Source organism: Varanus komodoensis, unplaced genomic scaffold (genome assembly GCF_004798865.1).
Source record: "Varanus komodoensis strain SLA01 unplaced genomic scaffold, ASM479886v1 scaffold2, whole genome shotgun sequence".
Lineage (NCBI taxonomy): Eukaryota > Metazoa > Chordata > Lepidosauria > Squamata > Varanidae > Varanus > Varanus komodoensis.
Genome location: NW_025335568.1, coordinates 24918486 through 24934199, shown reverse-complemented (window position 1 = coordinate 24934199; position 15714 = coordinate 24918486). Strand labels below are relative to the sequence as shown.

At 38.7% G+C, this 15714-nt stretch overlaps 1 protein-coding gene across 40 annotated transcripts in view; it reads right to left on the bottom strand.

The window, feature by feature from the left end:
* Window positions 1–15714, bottom strand: part of ANK2 (ankyrin 2) — a 347388-nt gene that overhangs the window by 108071 nt on the left and 223603 nt on the right. For all 40 annotated transcript variants that reach the window (XM_044429261.1, XM_044429248.1, XM_044429258.1 and 37 more), the window contains one exon: window positions 141–239. In XM_044429261.1, coding sequence (XP_044285196.1) covers window positions 141–239 — 99 coding nt within the window. The remainder of the gene's footprint in view (window positions 1–140; window positions 240–15714) is intronic.

Sequence of the window (15714 nt, the reverse complement as noted above, 5' to 3'; positions counted from 1 at the left end):
CCACAAAGCAAGCTGGGTGTCTATGACCCATGTGTTGGCTCCCATAGATTTAATAAGATTTAATACATAGATTGGTTTTTGATGTTTCAGATAAATTATATTAAGAAAACACTTATAAAGAAAAGTTCCAGGTACTGTACCTCAGTAGCGGTGCTCTGGTTGGCTCCATTCTCCAAAAGATATTTCACTACTTCAATGTGGTTCTCTTGAGCTGCCATGTATAATGGAGTGAATCCATTCTAGTATAAAACACAACAGAAAGTATTACAATGGGGAACAATAAACAATAAAGAATAGATTAAAACTGGACATAAAAAGTAAACTAGAAAAGTTGTTTATGAAGCTAAATTAAGCTGATGGGGGTCGGGGGAACCACACTTATGCACTAACCATGCTGAGAAATATGAAGTTCTATTGTGTTCATTGAGGTATGCCATATAACAATTTTTTTACATGTTTCATTGGAATCAGATACCAACAAGGATGTTTCCTTCAGCAGTTCAATCCTATTAAGTTTTAAGTTTATTTCCAGATTACCATATGAAGGATTGCACCTAAGATCAGACAGGAGGAAGTCCTACAACTTATACAGGTCCTAATATCTTACCCAATTATAGCACAAAATGATTTGTGAGCTTAAGCCAAAGTATAAAAGTCAATGCTATCTGATAATGATTTAGAATCTTCATGTGATTTTTTTAAAAAGCGTATCTCCTTCAAATATTTTTCAAGGCATTTTCAAGGAATTCATTGTTACACCACTTTCTTCTTATAAAAACAGAAATATAAACCTGGAAATCAAATTTTATTAGGACTGACATGGAAAGGGGAAAAATTGCTTCATTTGTTGCTTTTATTTAACTGAAGTCAGCCCAATCAGCATAATAAAACCATGGCCTCAAGATAAACAGTAGATTTGACAGAAATCTAAATTAATGAACAAAAATTAATAGTATATGATTCCTCAATAAAATCATCTGGCCAGGCTGCGATTTGCATATTAGTATTTGGTGTATTCTGAAAGGCAACAAAAGCTTTGGTGTTGCTGATCATGAGACAAGTAGATTTTCTAAGCAGGGCTAAAGCATAATATGCTACGTGATTACCATTCTAAAAGATTTGATAAGAGTGTAAAATTTCAGTTAGCAAGAATTGCATTGGTATAATCAGCAAGAACTTTAATAAAACTCCCATCTGTCTAACTTACTCCAGATTTCAGGTTTTACAATGCCACAAATTAGAGGAGATATTTTTCAGTACGATATTAATATAAGAAAATTATGAATTATGGTAGGCATTTTATACAAGTTCATAACTACTGATCTTTACAAATGACATTAAAGCATGTAATTTACTCAGATCAGGAAATAAATCATTTTGGGGCCAAATAATAAAAATCTAGAATAGATTATACCTCATTAGCTTTGCATTGTGCAGACATTTTAAGAAGAAAAATGTACATAGTCCATTTTAATCACCTGCATATATAATATATGGAATCTGAAATTCCTAATTATCTTTTCAAGTGTGAAAAATATGTGCTCAGCTACGTCTCTATTTTTGTTTCAGGATCATTGCACAAATTCAACAGTCTTGTTTTAAGATCAGCACATTATAGCAAGAACTTGGTGATATTTGCCAATATTCCATCAACATTTCCTTGCTATTCCACACTGAGTTATCAAGTAAGTCAGTTCTCAGCACCATGAATTGAATCACACAAACATATGCCAACTAATCCAATTATATTAAAATTTAAAATGATCAATAATCAGAGTTCCATGGTATGGAATGTTACCATGAAGCACTCCCTGGCACATCTTGTTGACCTCCAGATATTTTGACTACAATTCCTATCATTCTTCACCACTGTCTGTGCAAATTAGAGCTGAAGGGAGCTCTAGGCCAAAAGGTCTAGAGGGCCACAAGCTTCCTTCCTACTCCTGTCCTAGACTGACATGTAAGAGCATAAAATAGATCAAGGGCGTATCTACTCCAGCATTCGGTTCACACAGCTGTGAGAAAGCTGCCTGTGAGAACCCCACAAACAGGACATGAGGGCAACACCACCCTCTTGCCCAGGTTCTCCAGCCACTGGCACATGTAGGCACATTGCCTCTGATACTGGAGGCAGCATACAGCTGTTAGGATTAAGCAGACAATGACAAGCACAGGCACCAATGAGCACCAACAACAGTGTGCAGGAGAAAGCATAGCCTCCGTAAGTATCCCCCTTATGCCAAAGGATGAAAAAGAAATAATAAAAAGTGAGTTTGCCTTTTAAAGTGTCTGTCTGCCCCTTTTCACAGGATTTTAGACTGCTGCCTCACCCACTCATCCAACAGTGAGCCAATGTAGGTTTGGCTTGTTGCCTTCCTGCACTGAATACCAATTTTTCTGGTGTCATGCACTCAGTGGCCTTTGAAAGGATACTTTAGTCTATTCAGCCATGTTTATTGTCAGATTGCTGTGGCTGGTTTGGGTGGTTCATCTGGCAGGTACACCATGCTAACACAGCACTGAGAGATGCTGTATCTGCTGATGAAGGCATGAAACACTATAATGAGACAGCCTTCCCCAACCTGGCATGCTCTAGATGTATCAGACTACAACTCCCATCATTCCTGAAAATTCACCTTGCTGGATGATGAGAGTTAGAGTCCAAAATGGCACTGAGTGGTGTTAGGATCCACTGTCTGCTGCCCCAGTCCCATGGAGACGCTGCTCACTGAGACGCATGGCCCTCTACCAAGGTCAGCTCTTTTCTCTCTTGGAACATGGACAATAGAAGTGTCCTGAGTCACCCCTTGCCAGCTCATGAGCCAGGACAAGACCTGGCAGAATTGAATGTTGATGAGTCCAGCTTCCCATGGCTAAGTCTGGATAGCATCTCAGAAACGGTGACAAAGGCTACAGCTTCTCTTGGACTGGGACAAGCTCTTGCATAGCTGAAGGTTAACACCATAGAATTAGGAGCCTACATTGGGATTAGAGTATTATTCTCTTGCAGATACTTTTATATTGTTGAGGCCTTACTTCAAGCAAAATGCATTTGTCCTTCTGTCTTTACTCTATAATTCTGCCTTACTTGGAGACAGGTACCATGTAAGTACAGGAGAGATTAGCATGTGAGAGTACCAAGGCAGGGAGGAACTGATCCTTGATCTCATGCTTTTTCCCTTAATTTTTCAAGTATGATCAATGGTTAGATAGATATTACTGGTACAACTCTCTTTAGCTATGGTTGCAAGAAATTTGTGTGCCACTGAAAGGTAAGAAGACAAGAGAGTATACAAAACAATATCTTATTAAAAACAAACAAACAAACAATCCAAAAGTACTGATTTACCAGAACTTCTTTTGGAAGAAGGCAGGTTTCTTAAAATATGTAAATTTATTTTTTTACAATAATCTTAGTGACAGATGTTTTCAAGAGTCCTAAAGTAGCCTGTGGGTTTTCACTATGTCAAATGCCTTTTGTATCTATTCGGCTCATCAATTTCTTCCATAGTCCTTCCTTGAAATGAAGTCAAATGGAATTAAGAACAGAATTAAGTCTAATAAGAGGAAACAGATATGAATGTTTCTACTGGCAGAAGATGGGTTGAGGAAGGAAAAGAAATATTTGGGGAAGATTATCTTAATACATTATTTTAATGGCTTAAGAAAGAAACTGAAAGTGATCTTTAGATGTAATTTCTAAAGATATTAGTCACTGCAAATCTCTGTAGCATGTGCATAATGAATAAACAAAATTGACCAACTGGAATATAACTGCTTATTCAATCCCAACCAGGCAAAAATATTATCCAGGCACCTGGTATTCGCAACAGTTTATTATCTTATGCTTGTATATTTTCTTGTGCTTTCTTATGTAGCAGGCTTGCTGCTACATCCTGTGACAATTTGCCAATTTCTAACGTTCCTGGATGGATCTGTCCATCCTGATCTATCTATGGTGCTATATAAAAGCATGTTCTATGTTGTTTCTCAATTCATCTTTTTTATTTTACAAAAGAAAAGCACCTTAACCAGTACATCAATGACAAAAAAAAAAAAAAAATCACTAACCAATGAAACAGGGCAGCAGAATGATCTGGAAACATGAAGTTCACAACAAAAAATGGCACAGAGGGACCAAGGCTGACCACTTGAGGTCTGATGGTAGGAGGTCATTTAGCTATTAAGGGTAGACAAGGCTAACTGGCCTGAGCACCATGCTGAAACTGTAATTTGTTTGCTATTTTGAGTGTTTCCTTCAACTGCCCTCTATTCACTATTCATCAAGTACATGAGCAGTTAATTTCTATCAGCTATACCAGTGGTAGCAAAGCTATGGCACATGTGCCACAGCAGGCACGCAGAAGTCTCTCTGTCGGCACACGAGCCAAGTCACCCAGGCATCACCCCAGCAGCTGAGCATCCGATACATGGGGCCATATGCAGGGGAGCCATATGCCCCTATGTGCACAGGGTACATAGGGGTCATGCACATGGGACCATGGAGTACATACAGGACATTCACACGCTTAGAAAAAAGCAGTGATGCCAGGCGATGACATCAAAAGCTGCAACCCATTAGGTGCGACTCATCCAAGGTTTCTCATGGCCGGTTACTGCACTGCCAAGGAAATATATCTATATTTGCTTGGACTGGCTGTGAGTTGCTTTTTCTGAACTAAAACCTCAGTTTTCAGGATTTATTGTAGTGTTGGCATTTGCGATAAATAAGTGGGTTTTGGGTTGCAGTTTGGGCACTTGGTCTCTAAAAGGTTCACCATCACTGGGTTAAGGTAGGAAAAAAGAGTTGTCGTGGTATGATTTTATTTATTTATTTATTTATAAATATTTATTTATTTAAAGTTTTATATGCTGACCCCATTGCTACACAGCCTCGGGACGGCTCACAACACAAATAAATAAAATAAATAGAATTACAATTACAATTAAAACTTGGAAAAACACTGGCTGCATAATTAAAACGATAAATATTAAGGATTATTAAAATACTGTTTGAAAAAAGGTCTTGGCCTGGCACCAAAAAACAAATAACGATGGCACCAGGTGGACCTCTCTGAAGAGCATATTCCACAGATGGGGTGCCACCGCAGAGAAGGCCCTCCTCCGGGTACTTTGCTTCCTGATATCTCTCACGGAAGGCTCCCGGAGGAGAGCCCCTGCTGCCGATCTCAAGGGGTAGGAGGGCAAATATGGCCTCAGGCATTCCTTCAAGTATCTGGCTCCCAAGCCGTTAGGGGGTTTATATTTTGATGGTTGGAATGTGTTTAGATTGGGCAGAAATGTTGAGCTGCGCAGAAAAAGCTACCCAAGGAAGGTTTTTTCAAAATCGCATTACTTTAAATGGTGTTTTATCCCTATACTAGGGTAAGGGGTATGCACCAGGGAAGGGTTGGGGTTAAAAATGAGGTGTCCTGGCATGATTTTGATGGTTGGAACGTGTTTAGAATGGGCAGAAATGATGAACTGTGCAGAAAAAGCTACTTTTCAAAGGCTTTTCAAAATCACCCTCTTTTCAATGGAACTTTATCCCTGTATTAGGATTTGGGGTGTGCACCAGTGAAGGGTTAGGATTAGGGTTAGGCCAGGGATGCTTCCTTCGCACAACGCCATCTAACTCCCCAGCTGTGACTGGAAATAACACTTGGGATAACAGCTGCCCCTCAAGGAACCATGAAGGCTCAGTAGGTGGGACAAAGAACCTCCACATGCTTACTTAGGTCCATGAGCCAAAGAGATTCCTCTCCCATATCCTAAGCAATCCCCCACTTCAGTAGTTATAATGGGGGGGGGGAGGGTCAATGTCACAGGACTCTTCCAGCTAGAAATATCTGTAAATTGATGCTACAGCCCTTAACATGCTTTACTGAACTCAATACTTATCTCCAACTTAGTCTTCTTGAAATTGGGGCCTAAATAATCTGAATTAGCTGTATATTTATTCCCCTCTGTCAAAATATGCTGAATTAGCAGTCCTTGACTTTCTGACCTACAATTCTGAGCATATGAAGACAATGTTTACTCAGTACCCTGTGATTTTATTTCCACTCATTACTTTAGAAATATGCACATATCCATTTGAAATATTGAAAGCATTTCCTTCCCACTTGACTGGCACCCATGGCACAAGAAAATATCCTAATGCCATTTATGAAATTGTATGGCTACAATTCTAGCAGAAATTGCATCAGCTGCTGTCAACCCTGCAATAGGCGGAAAAAATGCACACAGGTCTTTTGAACTGCTTCACGCTCCTTGCTATCTGCATTTGATATATAAGCCGAATGTTTAAAATCATGGTAGATCTGTCCATGGTAATAATATTAATCTATCCTACATATATGTAGATACTGTGCCTATTATAATACAAGGTTTTTGGGAGGAGCTTGGGCAGAGCACACATGCATTTGTAAGTGCTTTCACAATGGAAAGCTTTTGTGGAACTCTGCTAGTGCTAAGACTAATTGAGTTTGCAGACGGACACCACTGGATACACATCAATATCTCTATGCGAAATGCTTAAAATAAGATTAAAATGAATAGTTCAGAGTAGAAAGCTTATTTAATAATGGATCCCTTAATAAATGGATCTCTTAATAAAATATCAAATGTGGATTATTTTAATGTGTCTCTACTAATCATATTAAAACTTAGTGGCATCCCAGAAAAAAAGGAGGTGTCTGTTGTATAACTGAGTTGCCTGCTGGTGATAAATGCTTGTTTTAAATAGTGGTTCAAAAAGTAATTTTATAACTGAGGGTCAATGTAATCAACCTTGTGTAGGTTCATTGCTGTTGTTCTTGCTAAGTTCAGTACAATATAGTGTCATTTATGCAAGCTTCATATGTACTGACTTAATTCCATTTATAGCTGCTCTCTGTGGTTGCACACTTATTGCAGATATAGGAAAGTCTTCAAAACATTTTTTCATAATTGCCTTGCTATAAAAAATTCAGAATAAGATTCTTACATAAAAGTCATTTCTAAATTTTTAACATATCCCAAATGACACAATACTTAACAAAGTTTTGAGATCCAAATTGCTTATGTCTAAAATACTAAACAGAGGATGACTGAAGGGTTGAGGATGACAGCTATGATGGTGAGCCAAAGAGTTCAAAAGGGAAGTTAGGTTTTGACCTGGGATTTGGAAGAGCATCAGGTGACAACACAGGTATTTCAGGAAGGAGCTACAGGCATAATCAGCAGCTGGGAGAACAGACATAATAGTTGAAGAGAGTAAGAGGTCTTCCAGAAGTTGAAGAAAGTAAAGTTGGTAAAGAAGAACATCTCAGAATATGAAGACAAACAGAAAGCGAACACCAGAGGCTTTCCTATTCCTTTTCACTCCGATCATGAACTCCATGGGCTGCATCCCATGCTGCCTGTCCACCAATATAAGAGAAACTGTGAAAAGAATGGCTCCTTAACTTGAACCTACCAAAATCTGCTCTGGAAGGTTAGGAAACGCTCTGGAACACAGTCAGGGGGCACATGGAGAGTTCTACTCACATAATCACATTTAAAGTTATAGTAGGCAAATTATTAACCAAATGCACTTGTGCCAACTGGAGCTTCCAAAGCTAATAACAACACTAAAAACAGGGTTAGGTACCGAACTGCGAGTCAAACAAATATTACTTCTGCTCTTGTAGTTCAAAGAAATCACGAAAGGATACAAATAATCAGAATCCTATAAATGTTTGTTCTAAATTATGCTCAGGGTTATTATTCTCAGTTCTGCTAAAAATAAATGTCTCCTAAGAGGATTTTATTTCAACAGGAGATTCTCTTTCTCTATGAGTGAGTTAAGGATTATTATCTACTCTATGGAAGAGGTTCACATAGCTTGTTACAAGACTGTTAAAATCTAACATTTAAAATTGGTCTTTTGTTTGTGTTCTCTTTGTTTTGGTCTGTTTCTAGCCTTTAATTCTAGGAGTTTAAATTGGGGAAAAGACAAAGCAACAAAAACCAAACAAGCAGAATTAGCACATGGACATTTACTCATATTAAATTTTGTTCAACAATACAGTTATATGACAAATACCATTTTGGGAGGCACATTTGGAAGCTAGTAGCCAGGGTTATGTATTATAATGATAATGATCAGTCTTTGGGGTCTAGTAAACACTACAGTAAAATTTTCACAATGTTTTAAATATTTCTTGAGTGCAGTAAAAGCTTTCTCTGAATAAAAGAAAAGAGGCCAGCCATATTCAGCCTTACAAGTTTGGCCCCGTCATTAGGCAGGTGAGGTGGCTACCTTAGGCAGCAGATGTCCGGAGGCACAGTTGTGAGGTCCCTTTGAAACCCCTCCAAGAGAGCGGCCTCTGATCTCAGGGTTGCTCCTCCTTTCCCTGGATGAAGCATAGAACTGCTGATGACAGCCTGACAACTGGCCCCCGTTTTCCATCAAGTTGGATACTACAATATTTCATGAGTTATGTCTTATCATAGTTCAACCATTCATTCAAAAATAATTTATTTTGCAATTGTTTTAAAATTCAGTCTTACTTTTACTAGACTGTTTTTGGCTTGGCTCGGCAAGCATTCATAGATGCCAAATTTCTCAGTATAAGCTTCCCTTCAAAATAAGAGTTCAGCACATGAAAATGTACCTCTTACGGTGACTTCATTGTATCAAAGCATGCATGAAGTCTGCAGTTAAGGACACTGAGGGAATAAAAATGAAGTCCTTCTATTCTTATGGTGATTTGGTTGTTTTTGGGGAGTGGAGGACTAAAACAATACAAATAATTTGAAGACAGGTCTACTTGCTATGACAGCTAGCAACTTCCCGTTTTCCTTCTTACTTTCTTTACACATAGAATAGTGCATGTGCTACCACTCGCAAGAGCCAGAGAAGAGCTTTGACCATATTTATTTATTAGACTTATATTCCACTTTTTTCTTATGAACTCCCACTTCCCTCCTCCTCCTGCTCTCAGTCTTATCCTCACAACAAGAACCCTGTGTGATAGGTTGGGCTGGAAGTCTGTGACTGGTCCAAAGTCACCCACTTGGTTCCATGGCCGAGCAAGGACTAGAACCCAGGTCAGCTGAGTCCCATTCACACACCCTTAACCACTGCACCACAATGGCTCTCTCATCACATACAGTAGCATTTTAAACTTATTTCTAGATAGCAAACATAAAAGACATGCCACTACTAAAGTGCACTAGGAAAGGGAAGGGGAGGGCAAGCTATCACATACTCACTGTAATTATGAACCTCCACTCTGAAACACTTTTAAATATTTCAGCTCCTCAACCTGAAATAATATGTCCTGTTTTAAGGAGAAATGGCTTCTCCAAAATAAACAGAATCCCAGCATGATTGGCCAAAGCAAACATCAATTTAATCTAGTACTTAAGTCAAATTTTCTTTTTTTCTTTTTACTCTAGCACAAGGGGGCACAATTCAGATCAAGACCACACATGGCTATTAGAAGGGCTTTTAAAACTAGACTTCCTGCAGTTACTCTACAGTGTAAATGAATAAAAGATGCAGCTGCTGGACCCAGATATAATGTCGCTTTTGGTCTTATATGATCCTAGTGCAGCCTTACATCAAGGTAGCAAGCAATGAATTTGAAATTTTTTCCATCATAGCTTAATTGAATTAATTATGTACATTTTAAATGTCGTCAGCTAAAATGCACTTCATTTTACTCTGTTTTGCTTTAGCACCTACAATAACTTAATCATAATAAATAAATGTGTCTTTGACATTTGCCAGAGAGGTATGTGAGCTAGTGAAAAATTAATTTTCACATGCTTCAATAATTACTTTAATTTCCAAAATGAGATCGAGTTAGAATAACTATATACAATTGTACAAGAATTTGCAAGTCAGCTCTTAATTATATAAAATTAATGCTGAGGCAATAGTGTATAATACATCAGAGAGTAAATACACCAGCAAAGGGACTGAAATATGGATCAGGAAATCTTCAGTTTGTATCAGCGCTGGCATGGATTCACTAGGTAGCCTTCAGCAAATTGTTCTTTTCTTCACCTTAATCCCCATGTAAGCAAACTATGATTAATAATACTGACCTAGCATATAGAACTGTTGAAAGGCTCACAATATAATGAATACAATGAATAATGATGCACTATGAACACTCATTAATTCTTGAAAACCCAGTTCAGACGTAACAACTCATGTAGAAGATGCAGGGGCTGTGTGCTAATATTCCCACTAGCATCCCAACATGTCAGACCCACTCTCTTGATTTCTGCCTTTCTTTCAGTGAGTGGGAAGATGTGAAGGAGGTATTGACTGAATCTGTGTAGAAACTTCCCTACAATTAGAAGCCCTGATAAAGTAACTCCCTCAGATTTTCTGACTTAACATAGACAGATCTGGGATGGACTAGATGGACATGCGTTGGTCGCTCGCGTTCAGACTAGTTTGAAAGCACCAGTTAAATAAGAGTTTCATGCCCCTGAAAACAGTGGTTTAACCAATCATACTAGAAACACCAAGGTAAGGAGAAAAAGTGCATCGGCACATCTTTGGACTGATGTACCATGGTTTATCAGACTAACACCTTATGTCTAGATCAGGCATAACTATTTATTTTTCTGCCATTATTTGAACATTGGAGTATGGGATGCCTGTGGCTAGAGCGTCAGAATTACCTTGAATTCTGGATATTAATAGCCAGTCACGGGATTAAATAAATTCTAAGTGATTCTTCCTCTCATTAGGGGTAACTGAAGTAGCAGGCTATATTTTTTTAAAGGCATGGTAATAAAATACTGTCCATTTGGTGCTGAAAGTCAGCTAGGTTGGTACCAGACAAACCACTCTAAGAAAGGCATTCCAAAATTTGGGGGCAACCCCAAAAAATGCCCACATATGAGTAGCCTCCTGCTGAATCATGGAGGGTCATTAAGCAGGAACATATGGAAACAGACAGTCCCTTGGGTCCCAAATTCTGATGGAGTTTTACAAGTTAAAACCAGTACTTTAAATTGGGCTGGGAATTGAACCCAGAACCCAACTGTTGAAAGTCTGTTCAGCAGGAGCCAGATATACATAGTATGATTACAGCGGTCTGTTGAAGAGTTACACTGACCTAGAGAACATCAGACCATGGATCACAAAATGCTATCAGAATACAGGTAAGTTATAATTGGTATAGCACTAATTTACCACTCTTTAGCAAGGGAATTTCCAGAAGCAGCATCTCTCTTTCCCTCCCCCACCTCTCCTCCCACACACCCTCCTTCCCTCCCTCCTTCCTCTCTCTTCTTATGCCTGAAGTTTGCAGGTTGTTATTCTCTGGGGAAATTCTTTCTGGATCAGAATTCAAGAACCAAACATCTGTTATAATGCTCATAGACTGTGCCGGGAACATTAAGTGCTACCAATCAATATGCTGAAAATCTGTAAAAGCAATCATATGTTCCTTGTGAAGATATTTTATTTTTGGCCTTTCTTCACTGGAATAGAATTCAGATTTTTAACAAATGCATGCCAAAGTCAAATGACTCTACTTTTACTGTACTTTATACTTGGCACTGCGTATTAAATCATTTGTAAAGCACTAAACAAAACAAAAAGTTCATAATAATTGTTTAATTAGGACAAGGAAAAGGCAATTTTCTAGACTTGAGAACTAGAAAACCATAGCAGTGCCTTTTATTCTGCTAAATCAAGAAATGAGATACACAGGCAGGAATAAATTATCCAGTATATGCTCCCATGATTTTTAGCAAAAATCAGACCCTTCTATGGGTATATGATAACCTCACCTTCTTTGCCCTGATTGCTCTCTCAACTTGTTATCTGTAGGGTCAAATGTAAAGATTTTGATATTGTGTACTAGCTTGGGCAAAACCAAGGAAGCAGACTTGAGACTTTCTAGAGACTTTCCAGAGAGTATAATGGGACTTTGGAGAAGAGCTGGGGTGCATATCTTTCTTCCCTATTCCCCTCCCCTCATGTTCAACTTCTTTCCTTCAAGTTCTCTTTTCTCCTTTCATTTTCCTTGAAGACTTCAGGCCAGCTCTCACAATAAAGGAAACTGCGATGAATTATTTAAGCCATGATGGCTCGTTTAAATCACAGGCATGATTCCTATAATCACCATTCAAGTTCATCATCCAAACCCAGGTGGCATGGATTGCTGGAGTGGAAACAACTCTCTAATAATGCTGAGACAACCCATGCATTATGGCAGGCTATTTCCCCTTCTGAGAATCCAAGCTGCCCAGATTCAGACATCAGAACAAGCCATACCTGAGCAGTGACTATGCAAATTTGACTGCAGATGTGCACTGCACATTCCATAATTTAAATGGTGGCTTATACTGATCATGTAAACCAGATCATTAACTGGACTCACATCTTAGCTTATTTAAGCCACAACAAGCTACAGCACACATGGGCACCATCCTGAATATTCTGCCCCCACATGCTGTGCGAATCTGGTAAACCATGCATAATCCTAGAACAGACCATTATGTGAGGGTTGTTTAAAGTTAAAATTAAAAGAATGAGTTTGTTTCAGAGTGCTCTTTTTCTTTGTTTTCTTTGCTGTGTTTCCTAATTCCTTTGTACTGAAATCCTCAGCAGAATAAATTGTTTCATCCGTTTTTGTAATACCGCACTTGCTATCAACCAATTGTGGGACCATAAATCTGAAGTAACCACATTCTGTTGTAGCCTTAAAATAAAACAGAGTAATGGGCTACAGTTCAATCTATCCAGCACCTGATAAAAGCTTCCAAAGCTACATTAATTAATAGTAGCTACTGTGATCTTAAGCTAATTAAAGATTCATAGATTCATCGAATAGTAGGGTCCAAAGGAGCCAAGAAGGCTATCAGGTCCAACCTCTGCTGCTGCAGGATGCCCGTCTCACCTTCCCACTCAAATAACTGCCCAATTTTGTCTTGAATGTCTCTAGTATAGAAAAGCACACGGTCGCTCTTAGCAAGTGATTGCTGCAAATCACAGGACCTTAACAACTAGACTAGATGGCCCGGGAGGCCCCTTCTGACTCGTTGCGTTTCTATGTAACACTGTCAGATGACCATCTAAACCAGAAAGATTACAACTATATTATTCAGCAAAAGGTATATATAATATTTATATTATTTACAGAAAAATAATACCTTTATTTTGTGCCTCCCATAAGCAGATAATAAAATTTAAAAAAAAACCATCTATGACATTGGCACAGCCTTCAGACTTTGGAATCTCCATATTGCTGCTGCTGCTGCTGCTAACATTTCTGTACCACCCAATAGCTAAAGAATTCTGGGCAGTGCACAACACTTTAAGAAATAAGAATTCCCATTTCAGACGATGGAAATGAATTATCTTTAGCCCCTGGTACAGCTAGTGAGGTACTATGGAATGCCTATAAATATTTCAGTTACCCAGACACTTTTAACATGCCTTGAAGTCTTAAGAAAAAAATAAAGCTAACAAGAGGGGTTCAAATAAGAAAGTCTTTGCCGACTTTTAGACATCAATGTTGCATGTCTGTGAGTAGTTTTATGTAAGAGTATTACACATAATGAGTATATGCATAATGTGAATAGAGTACATGTACTATGTGAGAGAATGAAGAAAGCTCAGACAAAAAAAGTTGATATTACAAATAACTCACACACAGCGCACACACCCTTTTGGATTTACATGGGTTCCCACATAATATTTCCAACTTTTGAAAAGTAACAGCTTCAGTCATGTGGCATTAATTGAAATTCCTTTGAATCTACGAGCCTGCCTTACTCTCGCACTGCACATATAGAACTATATGAACATTGATGCTTTTTAACAGACACAACATTTAAAATCAGATAACTATACATATCTATATATTTAGAATCCAATATCTATACATAGTTTGCAGGCTTAAAGTGTCATGAACTCCAGCAGAATCACACAGAACAACAATTTCCATCTGACTACAGATGCCCTTTTATTTAGTGATTTGTAAATTCCCTTAAACCCTTTCCCTTTCTAAAGCCCTTTCTGTTTGCTGGTGTGAGTCAGCAGCTACAGAAATAGATCAAAGAATACTGCTGGAGATACTGCAGCATTTCCTTCCATATAAAAGAGACGGGGGACGGGGTGCATTGCAGATACTGCATTGTAGTTCCTTCTTGTGAATAACTATAGTTAATTAGTACTACACTTTGATCCTGGATAAGGGTGCTCCCAGATGTGGAGCTCCTAGACTTACCAATTAGAAGGCATCAGTACCTGTTCTATCTCTCCTTAACAGATTATCTGTGCTCAGAAGAAAGGTGGAAGCAATTGTACGAAAACAGGAGGGTTATGAGTAGAAAGACCTCTCTTAAAACTCTATAAATCAAGCTAGCACAATAAAGCCATCTCTGGATGCACCCTTTGGCTTTAGCTTGCTTGTGACTATATTTTCCTTTGCTAAATAAAAAAACAAGGTTGCAACCCACTGGGACATCTTCTTGAGCAAGCACTATTGATCTGAACGCTGCTCCATTTCATTTCAATAGTGTTTACGCCGAACTTGCTGGCAGGCTGTGTGTCATGGAATTCCGCTTAAAATTGAAAATCAGATGTGATGCAAGAGGGGAATATTGTTAGTGTCAAAAGAAAGGAAATTAATAAATAAATACAGCACACGAGCCTTCCTCTGACCATAATTTACAATGGCAAAATTGAAATTTACATTATCCTGTGAGGAGAAGACCTGAACCTGAAGAGAAGCCATAGTCTATACAAGTAGACTAGATCAGTATATGCAGTCTATACCTCCATCGCATCCCGTCACTAGTTAAAGTGCTAAGTTTTAGAATAGGACAGCATTTGGTTATGAACCTATATTCCCATTCCAATAATAATTAACTTTACATGATCTGATCTGAACTAGGCCGTTCCAAGCTGCTATGCCTTTTCTCCTTTTCTGGAAACTTCTTTCCACAGGAAGCATTGGTGGCCTGGGGGAGGGGGGAGATCAAGGCGATGATGGGCCCCAAGGCTCACCTGCACCAATACAGAACTCAAACATGACACTAGTGTGTATACAGTCAACAGTGCACAATACTTCCCCTTTTATAGTATGCAATATACACAGAAAACTTAAGCACACATTAAGGCGCTCGCGCGCGCGCGCGCGCTCGCTCTCTCTCTCTCTCTCTCTCTCTCTCTCTCTCTCTCTCTCTCTCTCACACACACACACACACACACACACACACACACACTAACTGAATGACTCTCACACTCAGACACAACAGAGAAACTGGACTCATACATACACAGCCAGGGCTGGTCCAGAATATTTTACTGCCTAAAGATGACCAGAAAATACCTTTCATTTCTCAATGGATGAATTGGGAAGTAGGTAACCAGCCGAGCCTACTTCACAAGATTGCTGTGAGGATAATAATGGGAAGATCCTTAGTTCTCAGAGGGAACGTAAAATAAATATTAAGACAGTAATTAATTCTGTATTCGAAAAACACGATTGTCTTGTCCTATGTCTTGTCTTATCTTATGAAATGCCTCCCTGTGATGTAAAAGCTCAGATCTTCGAACTGGGAATTTTCCATGGATAACATTTCCATGTATAATGAAAGCCTATAGAGCAAGCTGCACCTCTCTGTTCTTTCTCCTACACACATCTCATACACACACACCCATGCAGACACACAAACTTGAGAGGTGGATTTAAGAAGTAAAGAAGA